At 43.0% G+C, this 23,528-nt stretch overlaps 1 protein-coding gene across 1 annotated transcript in view; it reads right to left on the bottom strand.

The window, feature by feature from the left end:
- The window catches only part of ADCY1 (adenylate cyclase 1), a 262,521-nt gene that overhangs the window by 29,195 nt on the left and 209,798 nt on the right, over positions 1-23,528 (bottom strand). Inside the window, exons 11-15 of the mRNA XM_019535907.1 lie at positions 21,771-21,868; positions 16,733-16,817; positions 12,301-12,390; positions 8,473-8,729; positions 7,841-7,967 (exon numbers count right to left, since the gene is read on the bottom strand). Of these exons, the coding sequence (XP_019391452.1) occupies positions 7,841-7,967; positions 8,473-8,729; positions 12,301-12,390; positions 16,733-16,817; positions 21,771-21,868 (657 nt within the window). The remainder of the gene's footprint in view (positions 1-7,840; positions 7,968-8,472; positions 8,730-12,300; positions 12,391-16,732; positions 16,818-21,770; positions 21,869-23,528) is intronic.

Here is a 23,528-nt window from a genome sequence, read left to right as displayed (position 1 = left end):
AGAACAGATTCAGGCCCTTTAGTCTCTCTTCGTAGGGCCTGACCCACTGCCCCTTGACCATATGAGTGGCCTTCCTCTGGACCCTCTCAATGCTAGCCACATCCCCCTTGAAGTGCGGCGCCCAGAACTGGACGCAGTACTTAAACTGTGGCCTGACCAATGCCGCATAGAGAGGGAGGATCACGTCCCTGGACCTGCTTGTGATGCATCTGCAGATGCACAACTAGGTGCAGTTAGCCTTAATGACCACTTCCTCACATTGGCAGCTGATGTTCATCCTGGAGTCAAAAATGACTCCAAGATCCCTTTCTGCCACCATGTTGACAAGGGTGTTCCCCAGCCTATAGATGTGTTGCTGGTTCTTTCTCCCTAGATGCAGCACCTTGCACTTGTTTGTGCTGAATTCCATCCTATTCTCATGCACCCAGCTCTGTAACCTGTCTAGATCTAGCTGGATTCTGTCCCTCTGCTCGTGTGCCCACCTCACCCCACATCTTGGTGTTGTCAGCAAATTTGGACAGCATGCTTTCCACACCCACCACCACTTTCTGGGTGCGACTGTCTAGCCAATTTGCCACGCATCTGACTGTGTAGGCATCAATGCTGCAGTCACCTAGTTTTTTAAAGAGAATGTGGTAGAAAACAGTGTCAAAGGCCTTCTTAAAGTCCAGGAAGATAATATCCACCTTGATGCCCTCATCCAGGGACTTTGTGATGTGATCATAAAAGGAAAGCAGGTTAGTCAGGCAGGATCTGCCCTCAGTAAACCCATGCCAGTTGCCCCTAAGCATTACCTCCCCTGCTGGGCCCTTGCAGATGTGGTCCTTGATAATTTTCTCAAAGGTCTACCCAAGGACCAAGGTAAGACTGACTGGCCTATAATTGTTGGGGTTCTCCTTTCTCTCCTTCTTGTAAATGGGGACCACACTGACCCTTTGACAATCCTCTAGTACCTGGCCAGAGCCCCACGAGCGTTCATACAGCCGTGCCAGGGCCCCGCTATGGCCCCCCCCCAATTCCCTCAGCACCCTCGGGTGAAGAGCATCTGGACCTACTGATTTAAACACATTCAGCCCCTCCAAAAGTTCCCTGACTAGATATAGTTATATAACTTTACGTTTTATAAAATATTTTCTACTGCTAATAAACCATATTTTATTTCTTGATTTCCTTAATTTTGGCTCAAGATCCAAAACTGACCATCCTTTCTTTTAATCCAGCCTATCTTGATGTCATAATTACAACTAAAACATCCATTGTGAGACTAGGACTTGGGAACAATTATAATACTGGGGTCTTAGCACATGTTGTAAACTGTCTTTCCAGCTCTAACAATTAGCTATATTAATGGGGAGTTTTGAAAAAGAATCTTACTTTGTGAAAGCTTCCTTAATAGGGCATATTAAAATATCATTTAACAATATTCTTCTTCATCCCAGCTGCTTCATTTATGCTCTTTTGAATAAAACTGACTCAAGTAACTTATTTACATTTGTGGTAGCAGAAGTTTTAAAATAAGTACTTGTTAAGCAGTGCTTGCCACACATGGGCTAAGCTGAAGATTTCTTTCGTGTCACAGAATTTGTATCCTGGCTCCTTGTGCAAACACAGATTTTGCAGCTGGCATTTGCTGGGCAGAGAGGCACTCTGGTTGTGTCTCCCTTCCTCTAGTATCATACTCTGGACTAGAATAAGAGACAGACAGAAGTCATTACTGTGACTCTGCTCCCAATCCTCCTACTCAGTTTTCAGGATCTGACTCTGCTGACAGTAATACCTAAGACTTTTATTTGGATTATCTATGTATAAGATTTTACAAAATAAATAGATGTTCACAGCTCCCTTTTAAATTCAGAGTGACTAAAGGAAACAGAAATGATAATGAAGTGGGGATATAACAATGATGTAATACACATTGCCTTTGCTGTAAACCAAAGTACAATTAGAATTATAGAAATTAGGGTTGGAAGGGACCTCAGGAGGTCATATAGTCCAATCCTCTGCTCAAAGCAGGACCATTCCAAACTACATCATCCCACCCAAGGCTTTGTCTACCTGGGTCTTAAAGCTCCAAGGAACTCCAAACTTCCACAACCACCATGGGTAATCTGTTCCAGTACTTTACTATCTACATGAGATACTTTACTGCAAAGTAGTGTAGTTTATTGCACAGTAAGCATGCATGTCTACACATACACACGCTTACTGCACAGTAAACTTTGCTATGTGCGAGTAAATTTGCTAGCTGCTTATGCAAGTGCAAATTTACTCATGAGTACTTATTGCACAGTAGCATTTATGTAGGTGCTACTAGGGAGCAGATTTGCTCCCGGTCAGCCCTGCCAGGATGCTCAGACCCAGGGTCGGGAACCTCTCCTGCCCCAAGACTGGGCTGCCTCTGTGGCAGTCCCAGCCACAGCCCCTTTAAAACCCTTCAGGCATTTTGAGCCCTCAGGCACAACAGCAGAGAACTTGGTGGGGACTCTTGGCCTCTGTTATCCCTGCACAGGCCACAGGCTACCTGTGCTAGCCTGCCTGCACCCCAGCACCACTGCCTGGCAATGTAGTGCTATGCAGCTACCAGGCCTGCATCATTCAGCCCTGCAGGCTGCTGCAGGCTCCTGCCAGGCCTGCCAGCCCCTGGTTCCAGCTGCAGCTAGCTCCTTGCTGCTGGTGACAGTGCCAGTTGCCTGAAGCCAACCACCAGCAGCATGCCTGGAGCCTGCAGGGGCTGTAGGACATTGCCTTACCACTCAGCCCCTCATCCTGTGCCATGCCCCTGTGGTGGGCACTGCAGGTAAGCTGCCCAGGTTTGGCAGCATAGGGACAGCCTGCAGAGCTGGCACAGGTGCCCTGATCACATCATCACCAACACCTTTTGCCACTGCCCGGGGCCCCAACTGGTCGCAGAAGACTGGTGATCTCATGGCACTGTGGGGTGAGGTAGAGGTGCAGTGCCAGTTTGTGCAGGGTGGGTGCTCCAGCACCCCTGTCTCTGAGGGGCTGTCAGGATGGATGCAGCATTGTGGGCAAAATGGGTCAGTGTGGCAGTGCCACATAAAGGTCATAGCCTTGTGGAAACAGTGGGTCACCATCACCAACCACAATCGTCAGTTGATGCATGCCCCTTTATGCAGCAGCTGACTGAGATCCTTGCCCCCCAGAACACAGGCCACAGCCGTGCTGTGTACAGCAGCATGGGTGGCCTGCCTCAGCCCTTGCTCTGGCCTGGCACCTGCGGTGACATGTCACTGAGGGAGGGAGTCTCAGGGCACCAGCAGTCTGTCCTGCCAAGTTCCCCATCCCCAGCTTCCACCAGCAGCTCAGGGAGCCTGGGTCAGTGCCTGCCAGCAGTGCTAGCTCATCCCTGGGTCAGGGCCCCTTGCCAAGTGTCCGAATGCTACATCCCTTGCCCGAGGACACCACTAGGAACTGTATGCTATTGCTGCCAGCTGGGACCAATAGAAGCTGCTGGGCACACCAGCCTTGCCAACATGGTAAACCCTGCACCACTCTGTTCCCAGCCCCAGCACTTTCTCACTGCCCTCCTTCTCTGCCCAGTTGCCCAAGCTTCCCTGACCCCCAGGTTCTCCTCCACAGCACGCAGGGAGGTGGGAGACAACCTTTTGCACTGAGCAGCCCATGCCCTCATAGCTAGGCAGGCATGGGCCTCTAACACACCGAGGAACACATCAATGCCAGTTGCAATGTCCTCCTCAGCTGCAGGGGGCGGGTGGGCATGGCCAGCTTCCATGAACAACATGTGCCCCCAGCAGCTTGAGGGGCATGGTGGCAGCGATAGCATGGTGGTGGGAGCTTAGCGGCGGTAAGTGGGGAGCTCCTGCAGGTGGTGTCAGTGCCAGGGGGGAGGGGTGGCGAGCGGCAACCAGAGGTTGGCAACTGCCTGCAGATGCTGCCAGCGGTGTCAATGGCAGGGCGGGCGCCTTTTTGTAGGGGGTGCACCACCACGCTCAAGGGGTGCATGTGCGCTTGTGTGTACTCCCTACGTGTTGCCAGTGCCAGCTTCAGCAAAGGAATGGGCCACTGTGTGTTGGTGTCCTACTACTCCAGGTGCGGACAGAGCTGCTCCAGGAGGTCCCAGAAGATGGCCTACTCATCCCGCCACTGTTCATTATTCCAGGTGTGCTTGACAACATGCAGCCACCAGTCCTGGCTGGCCTGGAAGGAATGAAGGGCCTGGAGGATAAGGGCAGCCCCAGCAGTAGCATCCTGGTATGTTTTATCAGCATCCTTGTCAGGGTCCAGCCAGCAGGATGGGATCCAGGCAGCAGATGTATAGTGGCAGCAGCCCTGACACGGTGAGGTAGGGCCAGGCAGGTGGTTGCTGCACGTGATGGAGCTGACAGGGCCCAGATGGCTGTGGGCCAGCCGCCGACATGATGGGTCAGCTGGGTCAGTGCAGCAGCCAGCAGGAGCCTGGGGCACTGGGCATTGGGGCCAGGGCAGGTTCTGGAGCAGCCATGGCACAGGAAGGCAGAGGCTGCGACATGAGAGCTGCCGTGTGCTGCCCCCATGCTAAAGACGCGGCTCCTGGTCAAAAAATGCAGCTGGCTAGGGAGCAAGGAGTGGGGTTGTCTTTTAAAGAAGGTGTCTGGCCATAGGCAGCTGCGATCAGAGCTTTGAGCTCCCCCATGTGGTGACAGCAACCCATTGCAGGGCTCCAGGAAGCAGGAGCAGCAAATCTGCTTCCACATTCCTGCACATATAGACACCTGCCCAGGAGTGTTTACTTGCAAGTATTATACTCACAAGTAAACTGGTCACATGTAGACACACCCTCCTTGTGAGAAAGTTTTTCCTAATATCTAACCTAAAAGTCTCTTGCTGCAACTTGAGACCGTTGCTCCTTGTTCTGTCATCTACCACCGCTGAGAACAGTACATTTCCATCCTCCTTGTAATAACCCTCCCGGTAGTTGAAGGCTTTTATTAAGTTGTCCCTCAAGACATGTCCAGATGAGAGTGAATGTTTGTTTCCCTGGGGATGAGCAGCAGTAGGACACCTTGTGACACTCTTACTTGTCTCTGGGGAACTCCCATGCCATGTGAGCTCTGGTGCACAGCAGGTTACCCCAGATGGGGTAGTGGAAGCAGGGGCCAGTGATTGTTCTGGTCCCAGCAGCCTTACCGGGAGTCCTGGAAGCTTCCTGGAGCTGCAGCCACAGGAAGAAGACTGGCCAGCAGCCACAGTCTCTCTCCAGCTGGTCAGGCTGCAGTTTTGGGTGGTGTGTGCTGGGGCAGGTGCATGTGCACCCCCTCAGCATGGCGGTGCACCCACTACAAAAAGCTGCCACTGACACTGATGGCAATACCTGTGGGTGGTCGCTGCTCGCCACCTCACTGCCGACAGTTCTGGCAGCGTCTGTGGGTGGTCAGTGATTCCCGCTGGCCACCGCCAATGCTGCTGACAGCAGCTGCGGGTGGTCGCCAACCGTTAGTCGGTGCTCACCCCCACTCCCTCTCCACTCCAATAGTGCTGGCGGAGTCTGCAGGAGCTCCCAAGGTTACTGCCACCGGGTTCCTGTCACTGCCATGACCCTCAGCCGCCGAGGGCACAAGTCATTCATGGTAAATGCTGCTACCATGTGTGCCACAGTGCTTTCTTCAGTGTGGGTTTTTTTGACCCCAGGATCTCCCGGACCAGCCTACCCCGCCCACTGCAAGGTAGCAGTGCAGGGAACGGCTGCATGTGTGGTGTGGGGTGCTGCAGATGGGTCTGTGATGCCACATGTCCGTGTTTGTCTGGTCTGGACGTGACCCAGAGTCTTCTCTTCTCCAGACTAAAAAAGCCTAGTTCCCTCAGCCTGTTCTCAAAAGTCATGTGGCCCAGCCCCCTCACCAAATTGGACTCTCTCTAATTTGTCCACATCCTTTCTATAGAGGGGGGTCCAAAACTGGACAAAATACTCCAGATGTGGCCTCAGCATTACCAAATAGAGGGGAATAATCACTTGCTTTGATCTGCTGGCAATGCTCCTTTTAATGCAGCCCAGTTTGCTGTTAGCCTTCTTGGCAACAAGGGCACATTGTTGCTTTGTACTCAATTCACTGACCACTTTAACCCTCAGGTCCTTTTCTGTAGAGCTGCTGCTTAGCCAGTTTGTCCCCAGCCTGTAATGGTGCATAGAATTGTTCCAACCTAAGCACAGGACTCTGCACCTGTCCTTATTGAACTTCATAACATTTCTTTTGGTCCAATATTCCAGTTTGTTGAGGTCTCTCTGAATCCTAGCCCTAAACCTCCGGTGAATCTACTACTCCACCCAGCTTGGTGTTATTTGCAGCCTTGCTAAGGATGTACTCACCCCATCTTCTAAGTCATTGATGAATTTGCAAGTTGTATCATCTTTCATTTGGCTTAGCACCTTTGAGGATTAGACTTCGCTCACAAGGATGAAACCTCTCACTTCTTGTATATACTTTAATATATACACTCATAAAAGTAAAGCCCTTTAAGGACTTCACTTCAAGGCTACTTAAGCAAATTATGGGTAACTGGACTTTCTACAGAATGCTAGACCATATTTGGTGAACTAGATTATACATTCAGTCCTCAGTCAGCCTAGAGTGGTCTTTCCAAGATTGCTGCTTTACTTCACGACTGGAATATCTATTAGCTATTATTGTACAGAACTCTGGGGCTAGTGGGTTTGTATAGATGTGAATCACAGCTCCTCCCAGAAATGCCTCATTTATCTGAAGCCAACTGTCAACAAACAATTCTAGTTATGTAGGATGTTTTTTTCTCTATGGGATAAAGAGCTCTGGTAGCACTATAACAAGTAGAGATTGTTTTATGCTGTTTTATGCTGGAATATTTTTTTCCTGTGCTTCATACACATAAGTGAATACCACATAACAAATGCCAAGAATTAAATGGTAATTCATTGCTTACTAAATTAACCTGGATGCCATACAGGGCAACATTACAAGGAAATAGGTTTAAACAAAGCATGAAGGAAGCTGATATACTTGTGCTACCAACTATTTGCATATCAGGTGGGGAAGCTTTGAGACAAAACTTACAAAGCCAAATTCATATCTGGTTCAGTTCCAGCCGAGGCAACAGAGTAACAGCAGGAATGAATTTGGCCTTTGTACAATCCAATTGCCATTGCATTGAATGGGATGTAAGCCAGCATAGAATGTGGCCTCCAGGTCTTCTAGGAACACCGAATCTGCTATACTGGATCCAACTCAACATCTGTCTTATTTGGTATTCTGGCTCAGGCAGTGGTCAGTGCCAAATGTTTCAAAAAAGGACTTAGGAACCCTGCTGCAAGTAGATACAACATAATCCACTCAGCCTGACCCCCATATTGGGTCTTATTCTGAGTTCTACAGTCTAATTGCATTTTGCATGAAAACTCTATCCTTTTATCAGTTTTAAATTTGCCACACTAATTTATTTGAATGTTCACAGCTTGTTGTTGTGTTACGAGGCAAAGTAAAGAGAAACCTTTGGGATAGTTTCTTCATGCCAGCTCTATAGCACTGTTTAGTCAACCAAATTCTTTAATGTGGAATTCCCAATATAAATAAAAACCCTTTACTTTCAGGTACTAGTACACAGCAGTAACACATGCAATTTAGTTCCCTTGTATAGTTTTATAAAATAGAGAAAGAGAAAAACAAAATCCTTTCATTGGTATGCTACCAAATTTATGAAAGAACCACATTCTGGTTCATCAATGAATTGTTGTAATCTTTCTTCTTAAAATATCAATGGACGGCATACAAAATATTTGGACCACATTGGTATTGGGGTGGGGTGTGTGTGTGTGTGTGTGTGTTTGAAAGAAAAACAATGAGTGCCTTGCCTGCACAGCCCAGAGGTAGTCCAGTCTTAACTTCAAATCCACCTGCCTGGAATGAAGAGCCAAAGCACAGGAGAACAGTAGAATGGCTAATATAGGTTCATAGCCACGCATATAAAAGGAACCACCCCTTTAAAAAGAATGAAAGGACACAATTAGTACAGATATTTTTAAAGTGAAAACTTGATCTCATTTCTTGAATAACTAGTGAAATACTATGCATCTCCTGAAACACTCTTCCAGGGCCTGGTTTTCGAAACCGTCCTATGAAGAACAAGACACTTTAGGTTGGACACCCCAAAATCACTTGCCCTTTTTGAAAATGGATACTGCCATATACAAGGACTGTCAGTGAAACAGGAACCTACTGCAATAATATGATTACTATATTACGCCCCAAGACAAAAAATGCCCAATCACCCAATTTCTTGAATGTCTTACCTGACAAGGTATTTATGAATAATATGAACACTATTCTGCTAAGTTTACAAGTTGAGTATTATTATTTCCCCAGAGATGCTAACTTAATTCCACTTAACACAACAGTGGAATGCTATAAGGACAACAGTAATAAAATGGGAGTAGACACAGTTTTGAATTATATAGCCTTTTCCTTAATTTTGCAGGTCACTTACCCAACTGCTTTTCTGTACCCACTGAGTTCCAAAATAACTATGTACAAAACTGTAACAAAAAGCAGGAGGATCATTTTTGGCAAGGAAGAGACGCGTAGAAATATTGCCAGAGTAAGAGTCCCCACGACGCAGGAAAGGAAAGCATAATGGGCTGTGTCACATGGAAGTTCTTTCATTGTTTCATTCATTCCACCAGGAGAAATGATGACTATGGAACTGCTGGAATTAGTATTCCATAACCAAGGCATGCAGCCAATCTGGGGAAAAACAGAGAGGAGGAGGGGAAACCATTTAAAATGAAAACTTGATAAAAATACAGCCTGTTATAGCCCCCTTTGCTCAATCAGGTATGGACTAAAGGTCCCCAGATGTCTATTCCTCCCCCTTAACAAGGCTGTCTTTTTCCGTGGACATTTCCACCCTTGTTTCAGATAGAAGTCATGCCCTTTGTCCACTAGATGGCAGTGAGGCAAGAAGATTAAAATGTGAACCTAAACAGCTCTTTTTTTTCCACTCAAAAAAAAAGGGCCCAAGACAGCATCTACTTACCAAGAATTAAAAGCATTTTAATAAACAGTTACATGGCCTTTTGCTAGAAATGTTTTCATGCTCTCAGTGAAAGAAATCTGTTGATTATACATATTATTTAAACTCTACTGACTGAGTATATCCAGACTTGTAAAACAAAATGATACTGGCAGTGCTGTAGAACAGAACTGGATGAAAAACTGCTCTCCTTCACTTGGGGAGCTAAGCTTGATTTGTGTCAGTAGCCATATTTGTTTCAAATAGGATAGATACGGAACTCAGGATCCCTATCCTTGGTTATTTGTGAAACTCCATCTCCCTCTTCTTTCTAGGCTACATTCCCTTTGTCAGGAGGAAGCAGAATCAAATTCTTCCAAAGCCAATGTCAGTGATGCATGAAATTCCACCAACCTGGAAAGTGAGGAATCCCAAGTAAAAGGCTTTGTTCCAATACATCAGGTGAGTTTTATTACACATGAGTTTCTACCCTCCACCAATGGAGAGGATAGGAGTTAATTTTAGCTGGGAGAGAAGGGTGATATGGGATTAGAATACTAATGTTAATAGGTACCTCTACATAAATCCCAACTGTACTAATGCTTTTATTTTGAAGTGTATTATTAGACTTTTTCTAAATTCATACCATGCCATGAAATATATAAATGACAATCTGAAAGGTGATTAAGCAATATATTTTATAGGCAGTTTGTCATTTAAGAATATTAAACATAACAGAGAAAGCATTAGGTGTTAATACATAATAGCTGCCACTGTGAAATGAGGTCAGAGAGTGAAAAAAAAAAAATTAAGATGATATTTTTCTCAAGGTCCTTTAAAATGCCAATTGCATTGTAGAAGGGCTAGCATCTCAAAACTAAAGAACATTTGGGAGTTTTGTAACTTATATACTATTCATCCAGCAAAACACCATCTGCTCTATAACTTACATGAGTGAAACCTCCATGCTTAAAACTCTCTGATTATGGAAAGCTCTAGAGGAGTTTTTCAGATATTAATAGATTCCACTGGTAAAACATGTCAGCCAAACATTTAAAGATTTACAAGTTAATCTCAGCTACACTAAAATATAAAACTGTGACTGAAAGACATGGTAGAGCAAAATGCAATAAGGCAAGGGGAGGAATGGGATAGGGGAGATGGGGAAGAATTCTAGTCCTTATTTAGCTACCACTTTGCTATGTGGCCTTAGTCATAATTGTTTCTCTATCAGATTTTCACCATCTGTAAAACAGGGAATATAGGACTTGCTAATATCTTGTAATTACTTACAGCTAGAGACCTAGACAGCCATAACAGTCCCCTCCTTGATCTGTGATAAAAGAGTCTTGGAGAGAGTTTAGGGCTGTAAATCCCACATGGAGTGAGATGTTTCTCTTCAGTTCAGAGTAAGGTCTGGACAGAATAGCACCATTTCTGCTCAGTGTTTTTTTTTTTGGAATATCTTTCCTTAGGTGCATAATGCCCTCCATGCTTTGTATAAGGAGCCTCAGTTCCTTAAACTGGTACTGGATGTTGTGAATTACACAAGGCAATGCGGTACCAAAATCACAGTCAGCACAATAATCAGTACTGTGACATTTAGGTTCCTATCATGGCTCTAACTCGTGGTATTTCCATATCTTTATTTTAAAGATTTACGGTATTATAAAATAGCTACTTACAAATAAATGAAAATAGCTGTTCTTATAAAGGGATGGAATTAAAATCACTTCTACGGCAGACAAAAACTGTGTAGCCAAATTAGAGGATGTACAGGAAGTGGTTTTAAAGGCAATCAAAATACCCAACATTTCCATAGACATTTAAGTACCTCTTTTGGGGTTATCTATGTGTGCAGTTGAACCTTGTTAGCCATGAAACAGTAATTCTCAACCAGGGATGCCCTGAGATCCTTTCAAAGGGATGAGGTGTTGTTGTGTGTGCAATCATGATTCACAAGATAAACACAGAGATTTCAAACAGGAATCCACAGTGTCAAAAGCACTCTGACTTTCTGTGGTCTGTCTGAATTTTTTGCAAAAGAAACATTTCTATATAAATTTTTCCCTAGGCCAAAAAAACAAGTGAAAACTAAGAGCTGGGGGGAGGTCTTGAGGGGGGGTCCTTGAGTCTAACCAAAAATATCTCAAATCTAACCAGGGGTGCTTTGAGTCTAAAAAGGCTGAAAACCATTGTCATCAAGATCTTCAAAGTATCTGACACCTGACATTACCAAAATGTCACACCAAGGGCCAGACTGTATTCTACCTATTAGGTGGACTTGGGCACCTAAGTTAAATTCCAGTCCACCCTGCTCAAGTCCTGAAAACAGTTACTATAAAAGGTGGGTGGGTCCTCTTCCTTCTGGCTGCTATTTTGTGACTCAGTCTTTAGAGTCAGATAATAGAATGTTACAACAGTAGATGCATTAATGGATTTACAGAGACTTGAACAAGGTGGATGAAAATTGTATTTAGGTGCTTAAGTCCACTTGGAAGCTTAACAGGTGAAATAGAAGCTGGCCCCAAGTAATGAATACTCCTGTAAGGTAGATAGATATTTTTCAGAGATTCATTTCAGAGATTATGAAATGGAGAGAAAAAAAATCAAGTGATTTTCCTAAAATCCTAGCTCTTTACTGTGTCTCCCTTTAACTTGGCTTTTTTAGTTGCACAAAGATACATCTTTACACACCACATTTAACTGAAACCATTAGCCACCTTGTATTACATTTTTTAAAAAGCTTGATCAAAACCCAGTTAAGTCAATTAAAAGAATTTCATAAGCTTCAATGGAAATTGGATGAGGCCTACTATCATTTGCTTGATGAAGACAAAACGTGTGTGCGCGCGCGTGTTTAAGTCCAAGTTTTCAAACAGGTTCCTATATCAATGTTCCTAAATCCCTCCTCAAGCTTCCAGTAAAAGTGGCCTGATTTTCAAAATTGCTGAGCTCATGAAATGTCTATTTTATCAGTAGTTTCCATTATATCACAGTAGCTATACCAATTCATATGGCTTGATATGAACATTTCTATGGCTTCCAATCTATAGAATTAACTTTATAACTTACTAGTAGTTTTACCACTGATATCTGAACACCATCTTAGACTCATAGCAATAAAAGTTTAAAGCTACACACAGTGCTATACAATGTCTATGCATATATTTACATTTTTAATCTGTGAGTGTGGATAAGAGTGAATGTTAATAGGTTAAGCTGGGGGCCTAAGTGCAATGTAGAATAGATTGCTCTTAAACATAATGCTTGAGCTACGTAATACTGGATTGATAGACTCACCACACATCCTTGCGCCACAGAGTAAATTAAGATCACAATGAAAATACACAAAATGGTACGAATTTGTATTGTCAGGCACCCTGGAAAACACTGAAATGGGGGGGGAAGAGATATTAAATTGGATATTCTAAATCTACAAAATAAAAAAGAAGAGATCTGTTATTATTTGCAAGGGCATCATATAAAATAAATAATAAATATGATAAATATGCCTGTTTTGTCAGTTACAAAATAAGCATAACATTATAATTGTGAGCACAAAATAAGCACAGAAATATTTTTCAACAAAAGTGAAAAGTAATTTGTAAATCATTTCCCACTACAGTTAAAACTGTAATTTCATTTTATTTTACGATATTTGCTTACAATAATGACACCAAGCTAATCTGTAGCATTCTACATTTTTCACATGGAAAAAGAAAATATAACTCCCTGGTCTGTGAAAAGGATGGAAAGTCAAGAGGACAAACTGAGCATGAAGTGCTATATTTGCTGCCCTCTTATGGATTTCATCCTGCATCACTTGAGACAATAGGATTTTTCCATTTATTTCTTTTAATAGAAGCAGGATCAAATCCTATGGAACAAAGAAGTTACAGTGGGATACACTATTTTTTCTTTAGAAGATGTAAATTCATCTGGGCTGCTTTTGGGCTGAGGCAGTGGTGATGAAGGAAAACCCATGCTGGTCAGAGATACTGTGTAAAATTCCAGTAAGCATAGTATCTACTAGGCCTGTGCAATTAGGCAGCTGTTTGATCCGGCTTTGGATCTGTCCGCTTTGGATGCCAGGGATCCAATCCGGAGCTCTGGACCTGGTTCACACTTTGATCTGGCCAAAGCAGCTCTGAAGCTTCGGAGCCGCCTCGGAGATCTGGCTATAGGGTATAATGGGGGATCAATGAAATACCTATAACTGTGGTGTTTTTTGTCTGATTTGGATGAACCTTGCAGGGGTGGTAGCCTCTGCTGAGAGCATGAAGCCTGCCATGTTTCAAGAAGATCAGTGAAGGGGTTTGGGAGAGACTGCACCTCAAGCTGCTGACAGGCAAAACTCATGACATAGATGACCCTGTGTGTGTTAAAGCGCAGCAGGCTGAAAACTGCATGAACCCTTTCACTGATCTTCTTGAAACTTGGCAGGCTTTGTGGCCTCACCAGGGGCTACCATCCCTGCAGTTTTTACCCCACTGTGTTGTAACACATAAATGTGACATGAGTTTTCCTTTCAAGAATCTGGGGTGCAGTTCCTCCCAAACCCCTGCACTGATGTTCTTGAAACTTGGCAGGCTTTGTGCTCTCATCAAAGGCTACCACCCCTGCAAATTTCAAAGTTATTGATATTTCATTGATTCCCTATGGCTGGATCTCCGAAGCGGCTCCGAAGCTTTTCTGAAGCTCTTCAGAAACTCCAAACCGCTTCAGAAAGCCTAAAGAAGCCAACGCTTCAATCTGGACATGCTGCTTCAGACACCAAGCATCTGAAGCTGGTCTGGATCTGAAGCACAGTCTGAAGCTGTGCACAGCCCTAGTACGTACTTAACTACCAGAGAAAGAAAAAACATAATTTACACGTCACTTATGGAAGGGTCTTCTGTGGGCATGTGTCAACAGAGAACAATGCTCCCCCTTTTGTGTGCAAAGATGTGGCCCCACTAGATTTACTGGAAGGATGCGAGACCCATAATTTATGCCAATTTTGGATGAACTATACTTAGCTGTGTTGCAAAACATAAGAACCCCACTTCAGTGGATGATCAACCACATTGCTCAATAGATCAAACTAGAACTGTGTGAGTATAATATGATCTACAAATGTATTGTAACTTGCCATGGGAAAAGATAAAATGTACATAAGTGGAACATGGAAACTGTTAATACAACATCAATAATAAATTGTTATAAAAGTGATTAAAACAGACTGAGCTACCGTGCTGTAGCGAATTTAATGGAATTATACCAGAAATCAATCTACCCATTTTGATAAAGTATGTTGTGACACCCATTGTGTCACATTCATCAGTTTAGTAGAACAGTGATAAGCTGTGGAACAAAGCTTTCTCATAACACAAGCTGTTATCAGGACACAGTTTATTCCAGCACCGTGAAATCCAAATGGTGCAAATTTGTATGTGGGGCCAGTTCTGTACCAAAGAATTTGAAGGCATGCTTGCTTTGTCTGCAACAATGCTAGGAAGCTCCATGAGGGAAACATGTCCTGTTGGCTAATTCTTGTTTCACTAGTACCAAATGCCAGAAAATGTAATGCAGTCTTTATATGAGTGCTCTAGGGCTCATCGTGTGCTGCCCTCCAACACATTTGTTGGAGCATCCTCAGTGACATCACTCCATATTCCCATCATATGAAAGGAGATATAATGTCATTGTATGTAGTAGAGGATGCAGTTTTCAATGGAAGAAATTAAAGGATAATTTCCTTATCACTTACAAAACCACTAATAGCAACAGTGAAATGCAGAAAACTGTTAAGCACAAGGGTTACGTTGCACAATTAAAAGATGAGCAAAAGGCAAAATACAGGCCTTTTACCACATTACACAAGCTTGTAATGTTATGGCATACACATGGTACAAAGAATAGCACATTAAACTACGTTTAACCAGAAAGAAAACAAGCATAAGACAGACACATGAACAAGTTAAAGGTAGTTTCCTGAATTTCACAATATGAATATCGCAACCACCATGTTTTGTTAGCATAGCTTTTGGCATATCATTGCCTTTGTTTGCCTCTGGCTTTTGAGTACTATTAGGTGGTTATTAACTAATGAGTCATCATCAGATCTCTTAAATGTCAAGTAAATAACTCTTACTGTTATTTTACAGAAAACAGAGGCACAGAAAAAAGAGTGACTTGTTCCATGTTATACAGGAAATGAGTGCCAGAGCCTGGGTTAGAGTACAGGAGTTCCGGCTCACAGCCCCGTATAAGACAAAGCTGCTACTCAACTCCAACTGTTATAATACTTAATTTTCTCTCTCTACTAGGCCTCAATCTTATAAAATGCTGAAAGCCTCTAGAGCAGGGGTTGTCAAGACGGGTACTTGACAATGCCCTAGGGGTATGCGCGAGTGGGCCACGATGGAGTGCCACCACGCACCACCCCACGCAGGTGTCGCCTGGTGGGCCAGATGCTGAGGCTGGGGGAAGCTTGCACACGGTGACTCCCACTGCGTCCTTTTCAGCTAGGTCCTCCTTCCCCCCACTCTGTCTGGCCAGTGGGGGTACACTGCTCTGCATCTGGTGGCTGGGGGTACACTGATCCAAAAAGGTTGAAAACTCCTGCTCTAGAGGAACCTAGAGTATGGTCAAGTCCTACTGATCTTCATAACAAAAGGACAACCTTTAAATTTGCCTCAAAACATGTTTATAAAGAAGAGAGATTTCCAACAAACAGCATGAGCATTTGAGAAGCAGATATAGAACAACAAATGATGAGCTGCTGCGCCTCTCTGAAACAAGAGACTAACAAAATCACTCCCAAATAATTGTCTAAGTTCATAAATAAAGATTTCCTCTTCACTAGATACTCTGTTAATTAAACTGTTTGTTTCCACAAAAACAATTACTCTCCCTTAGCCAAAGGGCATTTTTCTTAATTAAAAGGATTGTGTACTAATCACCAGTGCTGATTAATTGTGTAGGTATATGGTCTTGATCTTTATCTGAAAAACTACATTTACACTAACCCAGCAAGGTACTTCTTTTGCCAGAAAATGAGTGTCTGTAAATCCTTATCCTGACTTGGAAGAAAGAATGTTCTCCTACAACTGCAGAATGTCCTTCTACTGTTTTACTGTTTTGAAAATGTGATCTTGGGTAATTAATTAGAAGTAGCAGTTCTGACAAAGTCAGAGGATCCATGTATTAAGATGTTGTCCATGGATGTCAATAGGAGCTTTTAGGGGGTGGTAGAAAAAAAGAAAATTGTATATAGCATAACCATATAAGATCCTGATAACATTACAAATTAAGAGGTTGCGGAACTTAAAAAAAAAACAACACAAAAAAAAATGTCCCCAAAACCCAGGAGCATGGGAACAATTCAACTGTTTCTGACAGAAATCCAGGTCTTGATGGTAAGGATTCAGAGAATGACAATGCATAGGGCTGGTGCAATAGGAATCCTTTTGCCCTAATATCAAGATTTACCCAGACATATTGCACGCCGATGAGTGAAGGAAAGGCTCCCTTATAGCAAGTCAGCTTCGGTGTTCACATATGTTGCTTGGTGTACCCCTGGGTTGCGTTGATACATATTAGGCACATCAGGAAAAAAACAAAGATTTCAGAACTAGATTTCTAATGCTCTGGCACTACACAGTGTTAACTGGTGTCACAGCATTCCTAATAACTAATGGAAAGTACAGAAACTGAAAGAAGAACAATCATAAAATCTCAAATCACTCACTTGTACTCGTGTGACATGAAGGTACATAATACAAGCCACTAGGAAGCATATGCAGAACACCAGGAGGACAAGGACTATGGTACTCCTAGAAGGAAAAAACAAGAAGAAATGAAGGAATGAAATTCCAGAGTACAACAGTATTTGTGTTTTGTACTGGCTTGGCAGATAAAAAGTGTTTTTACCACCTAGACAGAGGGAGATCTCACCACTCTCTCTTGATCCATTTCCTTATGGTATTGCCTAAAACCCACTGTAGAAACTCATTATTCTCAGGAGGAACAATTCGATATTTTCTCTCAGATACAGTACATTTTAACAGATATACAATAATCAGTTTCTTCACCCTGAGGTATAGTGATGGCTGTGGCAGCAGTGGTGGCTATTTTTGTGCCCCCCCAAAATTTGTACCAAGAGCTGGTGCCCTGCTCATCCATCCCTGCATTTTAAGATCCTAGTAGGGGAATCGAACTATATCCACAGCGTGCCTTGGGAATGCATATTACTTTTTAATTACAGGTTAATACAGGATAGCCTAAACCACGCCATCTAAAATAAAAAAAAATAACAATTACTTAGTCTTTGAGGCTTGGCTATTCCATAACAGTTTCCAGATACATTCCAAGTCTTTGTGAGTAAAAAGCAGTAATAAAGATCAGAGATCTGTCTATGTAGTTACTTAAAAAAAATCCTGGACTACATCCTGGCCCCTATTTCTGCTGCTCCAATGACACAACTAGAAGGCCTTCAGACCTTATTTCTGAAGAGCCCCTAGGAAATTGAGGAAAACCCGTTACAAGCCCTCTCACAGTCTTCCAAAGCAGAGTGCAAGGTTGAGGGAAAGAAGACATTGGTTGGGCTTTCCTGCATGATGGTGATCCTTGGTTACTGTAACAGCCTCCTGGGGATGATGGCAGCCAGGGACAAGTTAGAGGGAGCAAAACAGGAGCTTAATATAACCTTTGGGCCCTTTTTCTGTAGTCTCACAACTATGACTCATCCAGACCAAAATATGAGCCACTCACATATGCCCTTTACTATTATGGCTGAATAACATCTGCTGTTGAAGGATTTTAAAACCAAACAGTAGAAGGAAAAGAATAACTACTGGGTGTGTTATTTTTCCAGATCACTATATAATCCTGATAAATGTTTCTGATTTCAAATTCATACAAACATCTACAAAAATGCAAGGATACTTTTGAATGGGTGATAATTTGGATGCCACCCACCCACCCACACATCTCTAGGTGCTACCACAAATAGGGCATATCTACACATGCATTAATGCACAGCAGTTACTCCACGTTTAGCGCACATGAATGGGCACTACTGCACAGTAGTGCTGGTGCACACATTTTAGGTGATACTACTGCATAGTAGACTAATCCTACTGCACACTAGCATGGCTTTTGCCTGCCAGGCTAGTAGAATTAGTCTACTGTGCTTGAAGTGTCTCATGTATATGTGCCCATAAATACTAAATAAATAATAAGCAGTAGTAGCACCAGCTGGCAGGCTCTGCTATGCTTTTGAAGCATTGACTTTTATTGTGGGTACAATAATGTATTGTGTGTACAAACTCTCATCACAAAACAATGCAGGGGAGAGAGGGCATGTCATAAGCATTATAATCTGTGAGGGGACTTAGTATATTCTCCTTTCCATCATTGGTCAGCTTGAGCAGACAGGGCCATAGTGTTTCATTTGTTCATTTTCTTTGGGGGTGCAAGCACCACTTGTCACAAAGCCTGAAAATGGCAGACCTTTTAATAAGCACCAAAGCCCCCTTCCACCTTGTGTGCTCATGTAACAATGGGCCAATATCAGGACTTAACAGTATCTTGCTATATTAGTTTCTGAACTTTCCTCTGGGAACACTTCTCTCTTGTAATAGACATCAAGAACTTTCTTTCCTGCTCCCACTGTAACAACATAATACTCTTCGTGACTTGCTTTGTCCCTGCAGGCCAGAATCCCTTTCATTATTACTTACTGCTTTTGACAATTTAAATAGCATTTCCAAGTTAAAAGTTTCATGCATAGGGGAGATGTGGGCTCTTTTTGCAATAATTTGCTTTTGCAAGGTTGTAGCACACTTGATGCTGTGATTATGTCAAAATTATACAAGGATATTGGCCAGGATACTACTGAGAAGTAAGGTTGTCCAATAAAGTCACCCCAGGGTGCTGCAGGAAGCAATTCTAGCATTCTGTAGGCAGCACTTTTCTAAATGTATCAGTAATGAACAGTAGTGTAACTAGGATGGGGCAAGTGCTGACTATACGGAGGTGCCAAAATCCTCTCTGGAAACTTTTACCATAGTAGGGGCAGCCCTGTGCTATAGGAGCCAGGCAGTACAACTCCGTACTCAGCAGTGCATCTGGAGTGCAGGGGCAAGTGGAATGGTGCTCCTCTCCTCCCCAAAGAGTTTTTCTCCCAGTAGGTTCAGCCTATATTTTGGGACGGAAACAGGAGAGCCTGAGGGTGCAGCTCTGCCTGTACAACAGGGCTACAGACATCAGACCATTTCTCTCTGCTGCTGCTGCTCAGGTTTTCTGCACCTGAAGGCAGCTGTTACTTCTGCTGTTGCTGTCTTCCATCTGCAGAGAGCCTGGGCAGGTAATATTTCCCCTTCTCCCACCCTGCATCCCTCTACCCTTGGTGCTGAATGAGCTTACTACTATGCCTCTGGTAATGAACAAAAAGGTATTCCATGGCGCTGCTCCCTCGGTAGTTTGTCTCTGTCAGACCAGAAGTTAAACTGAAGTTTTCACCAGTTGGTTATTAAAGAAGCACCCCATCTTTTGAAGAATCAGTTTCAAACTACCATATTATATTGCCTACTCCAATTCATTCTGAAGCTTCGATAGCATCTGCTTTATTTTGTCACTTCCTATCCTAAATTGCTACGTCCTGCTGCTGGGCTTTACTTTGCAGGTAGGAGTAGCAATTTCTGTGTATACTTTACCCAGAGATCTTTGGGAAGGGGGAAAGGGCTTTAGTTGATTGATCTTTAGAAACTGCTTTAAAATCCTCAGCTGAAAGCCGATACAAACTTGAAACTATGAAATAATGATAGTACGAAACTTTTATTTAAAAACAACTTTCAAATAAATATTATTCTGACTGAAAAATTGAAAGCAGCTGAAGCAGCTGAAGTTAGCATGGTATCTGCAAAGGCATTCAGCTGTGGCCTAACTGGCCACACAAGTCCTAGTGACGTGATGAGAACAAGGTTAAGCTAACAGGAAGTCCCTCGCTATAAAGGACATAAGCCAGGATATTTTTTATTCACTTGAAAAATGTCTTCACCCAACATTATCTGTAATAACTCCTTAGGAAGTTGAAACAGAAGTCTGATTAGTTACCAAAGAAATAAATAATTATTCATATACATATGCTTGTGAGAGTCAGTGGCGATTGCTGAATTATGTGAATCAGCCAATAAACAAATAAAAATACAAACAACAAAAGAAACACAAAAATAAACTGTGATCAATTAATCACCTGCAACTCATAATACATCCACACTACAGTAAATAGCTGACTGCAGGTTACATAGACACACCTGAGTTAGATTTAGCTAGATAGCTTGTAGCTGAGGCAGCACAGATTTCAGCACAGACTAAAACACTGCCCAAGAAGCTGGGTAAATATTCAGGGTTAGCTTGTGCTAAGCATGGTACTATTACAGTTATATTGCTAGAAGAACCAAAGGTAGCTAGCTTAAAGCTATCTTGGGCATGTCTTCATTTATAGACAAAGGTATGGCTATAGCTGCATAGACCATACCCTAACTGATTTAATGAGTGTTCACATTGATTTCCTTCAAACATATCTTCTACACTTGTGGGGTTTAACCTTTTTGGCAGGTGTACTAGCCCTGAATGCCACTTTGATCTCTTTCCCTTACTCATTCTGCTGCTCTGCTTTCTGCTTCCTGACCTGTGCTGCCTAATAGGGCCATGTGAAGCTTCAGTCCCTGATTCGATTCAGCAGAGGGTTGGCCCAATTCAGTGGCTGAATCTCTGAATCTGAATCAAATCGATCAGAGGATCCTTTAATCTCTCCAAATTGAATCAGAACCCTCCAAATCAATTCGGAGAGATTCGAAAAGATTTGGCAATTCGGACATAGACACAGATTTAAATGTTTTTTTCTACATACCTCTAGGTAGCAGGTTGCTTGTGAGTGCTGCGATGCTGGGGCTCATGGAGTGTCCCACAGAAGTGCGGGGGAGTCCCCAGTGTGCTTGACAGGAAATCCGAAAGTGGACCACAAGCATTTTTGGCCCACTTCTGGGTACGTCGGGGGGGCCCCTCCGCACCCGCCCGGCTCAGCAACTGGTGTCTCCTGGGTCTGGGTACTTCTGGTCCACTTCTGGGTTTGCCACCGAGCATGCGGAGGACCTGCCCACACTCCTGTAGGACACTCCATCCACTCCAGCAATGCAGTGTTCACAAGCCGCGCTGGTATCTCAAGGTATGTAGAAGAAACATTTAAAGCTGTGTCTATGTTCAAATTGCTGATTCTTTGAACAACTATCTCTGATTCGGGTTGAATCCGAATCCGAGTCCAATAGGGCCCGCTTCACACAGCCCTACTCCCTACATGAGCTGCTTTCTGCCCTATCAGTCACTGTGCTGCCTGTCCCTTCTCCAGTCTGTCATATACCATAAAGAAGCCACCTAAGCTACTTGTGGTGCTTGTACAGTAGTTTGGCTACCCCTGCTCTACACATTTATTACCGGGGGAGGGGAGGTGTTAATCATTGTACTTACGCTACTGATAAAGAAAAGAAAGAGAAGAATAGATACTTGTTTTCAAAGAGCCAGATGTACACAGACACATTGGAGAGACAAGGTTGATCATCAGATTTAGGATGTATCAATCTTGACCATATACTTTAGAAAGGACATGTCAAATATCTTGTTTGGGTTTTCACTTTCTGTGCTGTGTTATAGGTAAAGTGTGTTTCAGTTTTTACTCTAGAGTATATTTGGCTGTGCTCTGAATGCAAATGGCAAAAGATACTTACTGTGGTATTATTAGAAGGTAGACAAGGCCAAATAAGGCAGCTAGAATTAGAGAGAGACCTACAGCACTGGTGAAGTATTCATCCTGAAGCTGGTGGTACTGCAAAAGAGAGGAGATGAATGAGGACAGTGAACTGGAATATATAATTCTTTCTTACTTTGAACACAGAACAGCATCTCATATCGTTCACAATCTTTTACTTTTCAAACTGGAATTATTTAGGATTGGTCTTTGCCCAGGAGTGAATTGATATTTGAAGGCTTGAGGAAAAAAAAAGGTTTAGTCATTTTGAGTCAGAATGGGGAAAAAATAAATACACTGTTCCCATGACAAAGAAAAATCCTTCCTACCATTTTCAACCGGTTCTGCAGCTGTAACAGCTGAGGTAAGACTGTTAAAATATACCACGCAAATAGTTTTTATTGAGAGATGTAGGTGAACGGTCCTGGAATGATTGGTTTGGATTTAAACAAGTAACAAGCCTTAAAAAACAATGTGCTCCCCTGATGAAGAATAAAGAATATTAAATGCCATACTCCAACCTCAGTAACACTGGACTTATTTTGCTCAATCAAATGAAACACTTTAGCTTTGCACCAGATTAACTGAGGCTAGAATGTGGAAACTTGGAAAGCAGGCCATGTGCACCACTGTAAGACAGGCAGAGCCTATGCCAAGGACTTCATGCACACACAGTCCCTGACAGCTTGGTAAATTGTAAGACGACTTGGGAAGGTGTATAACCAACAACTCTACTACAGTGCACCTCGCAGGATGATCTCGGATGTCTTTTAGTGCATGGAACAAAACTTTCTCATGGCCTTTATCCAAAGAGTTTCAGATTATGGAGTTTGTGCACCAGTGACCTTTTTCACTCCATATAACTCTCTTCTGCTCCCTTAAATAGAAGAAGGAGGCATAGAACTGGAAATTAATTCAATCTGATATATACAGTACCTTGCCTTTAGTCAGTGGTGACAACATATTCTTGACAACAAAATGCCTTACATGCAAAAAAAAGAAAAAGTAATCGAGAGCTACTGCTAAATTTGTTTATATCACATGTCTTCTACTTTTCCTTACTTTAAAAAAATACCCAGATGAGTTGGGGATAAATACTTTAGAGTTAAGGTTCTATTCTTCAGTGAAATTAATAGAGTTACTCTTAGGTTACAGCCATGTGCATGAGGTGAGACCAGAATGTGGTGGAGAGTATTAGGCCTATAACTCTAATTTTTCTAGAGTGAGATTATCCCGTATCAAAGCCATAAACTGAAGAAAGCTTTGGTATGTGGCTCTCCCCACACCTGGTGGCTGTCTACCATCCTGAATGGTTGGTAGAATAAAGAGTAGGACACAAAGGGAGTAGGGCACTAGGTAGAAACTTGACAGTTTGGGACAACCCAGAGCCAAGGCTTCCAGCTTCACAGAAATGCTGAAGAAAAAAATAAAATGTAGCCTTTCTAGAGTGGCATCATAGGGAGTCTGTATGAGTGATTGTGCATCCCATAAATGGGATTCCCAGGACTTCAGGATGGGCCCTTTAGACTATTACACAATATAAGTAGTTTAATTGCTACTGTCCCAATGGAATGACAAGGAAGAAACTCTACAAAGGAGACCTCACTGAGATTTCCTTCTAACAAACTTCTTCTCTTCCCCTGTCCCTGAAGAGTGTCTTCCACAAGAAAGGGGAGGTAAAATCCAGTTGTTGTTTCACACACAGCCCCCATAATATTATTTCAAAATAGTGAGAAAA

This window comes from Crocodylus porosus, unplaced genomic scaffold (genome assembly GCF_001723895.1).
Source record: "Crocodylus porosus isolate Cpor-Errol unplaced genomic scaffold, CroPor_comp1, whole genome shotgun sequence".
Taxonomy (NCBI): domain Eukaryota; kingdom Metazoa; phylum Chordata; order Crocodylia; family Crocodylidae; genus Crocodylus; species Crocodylus porosus.
Note: the sequence above shows the minus strand (reverse complement) of the source record. Positions and strands in the feature narration are given on the sequence as shown.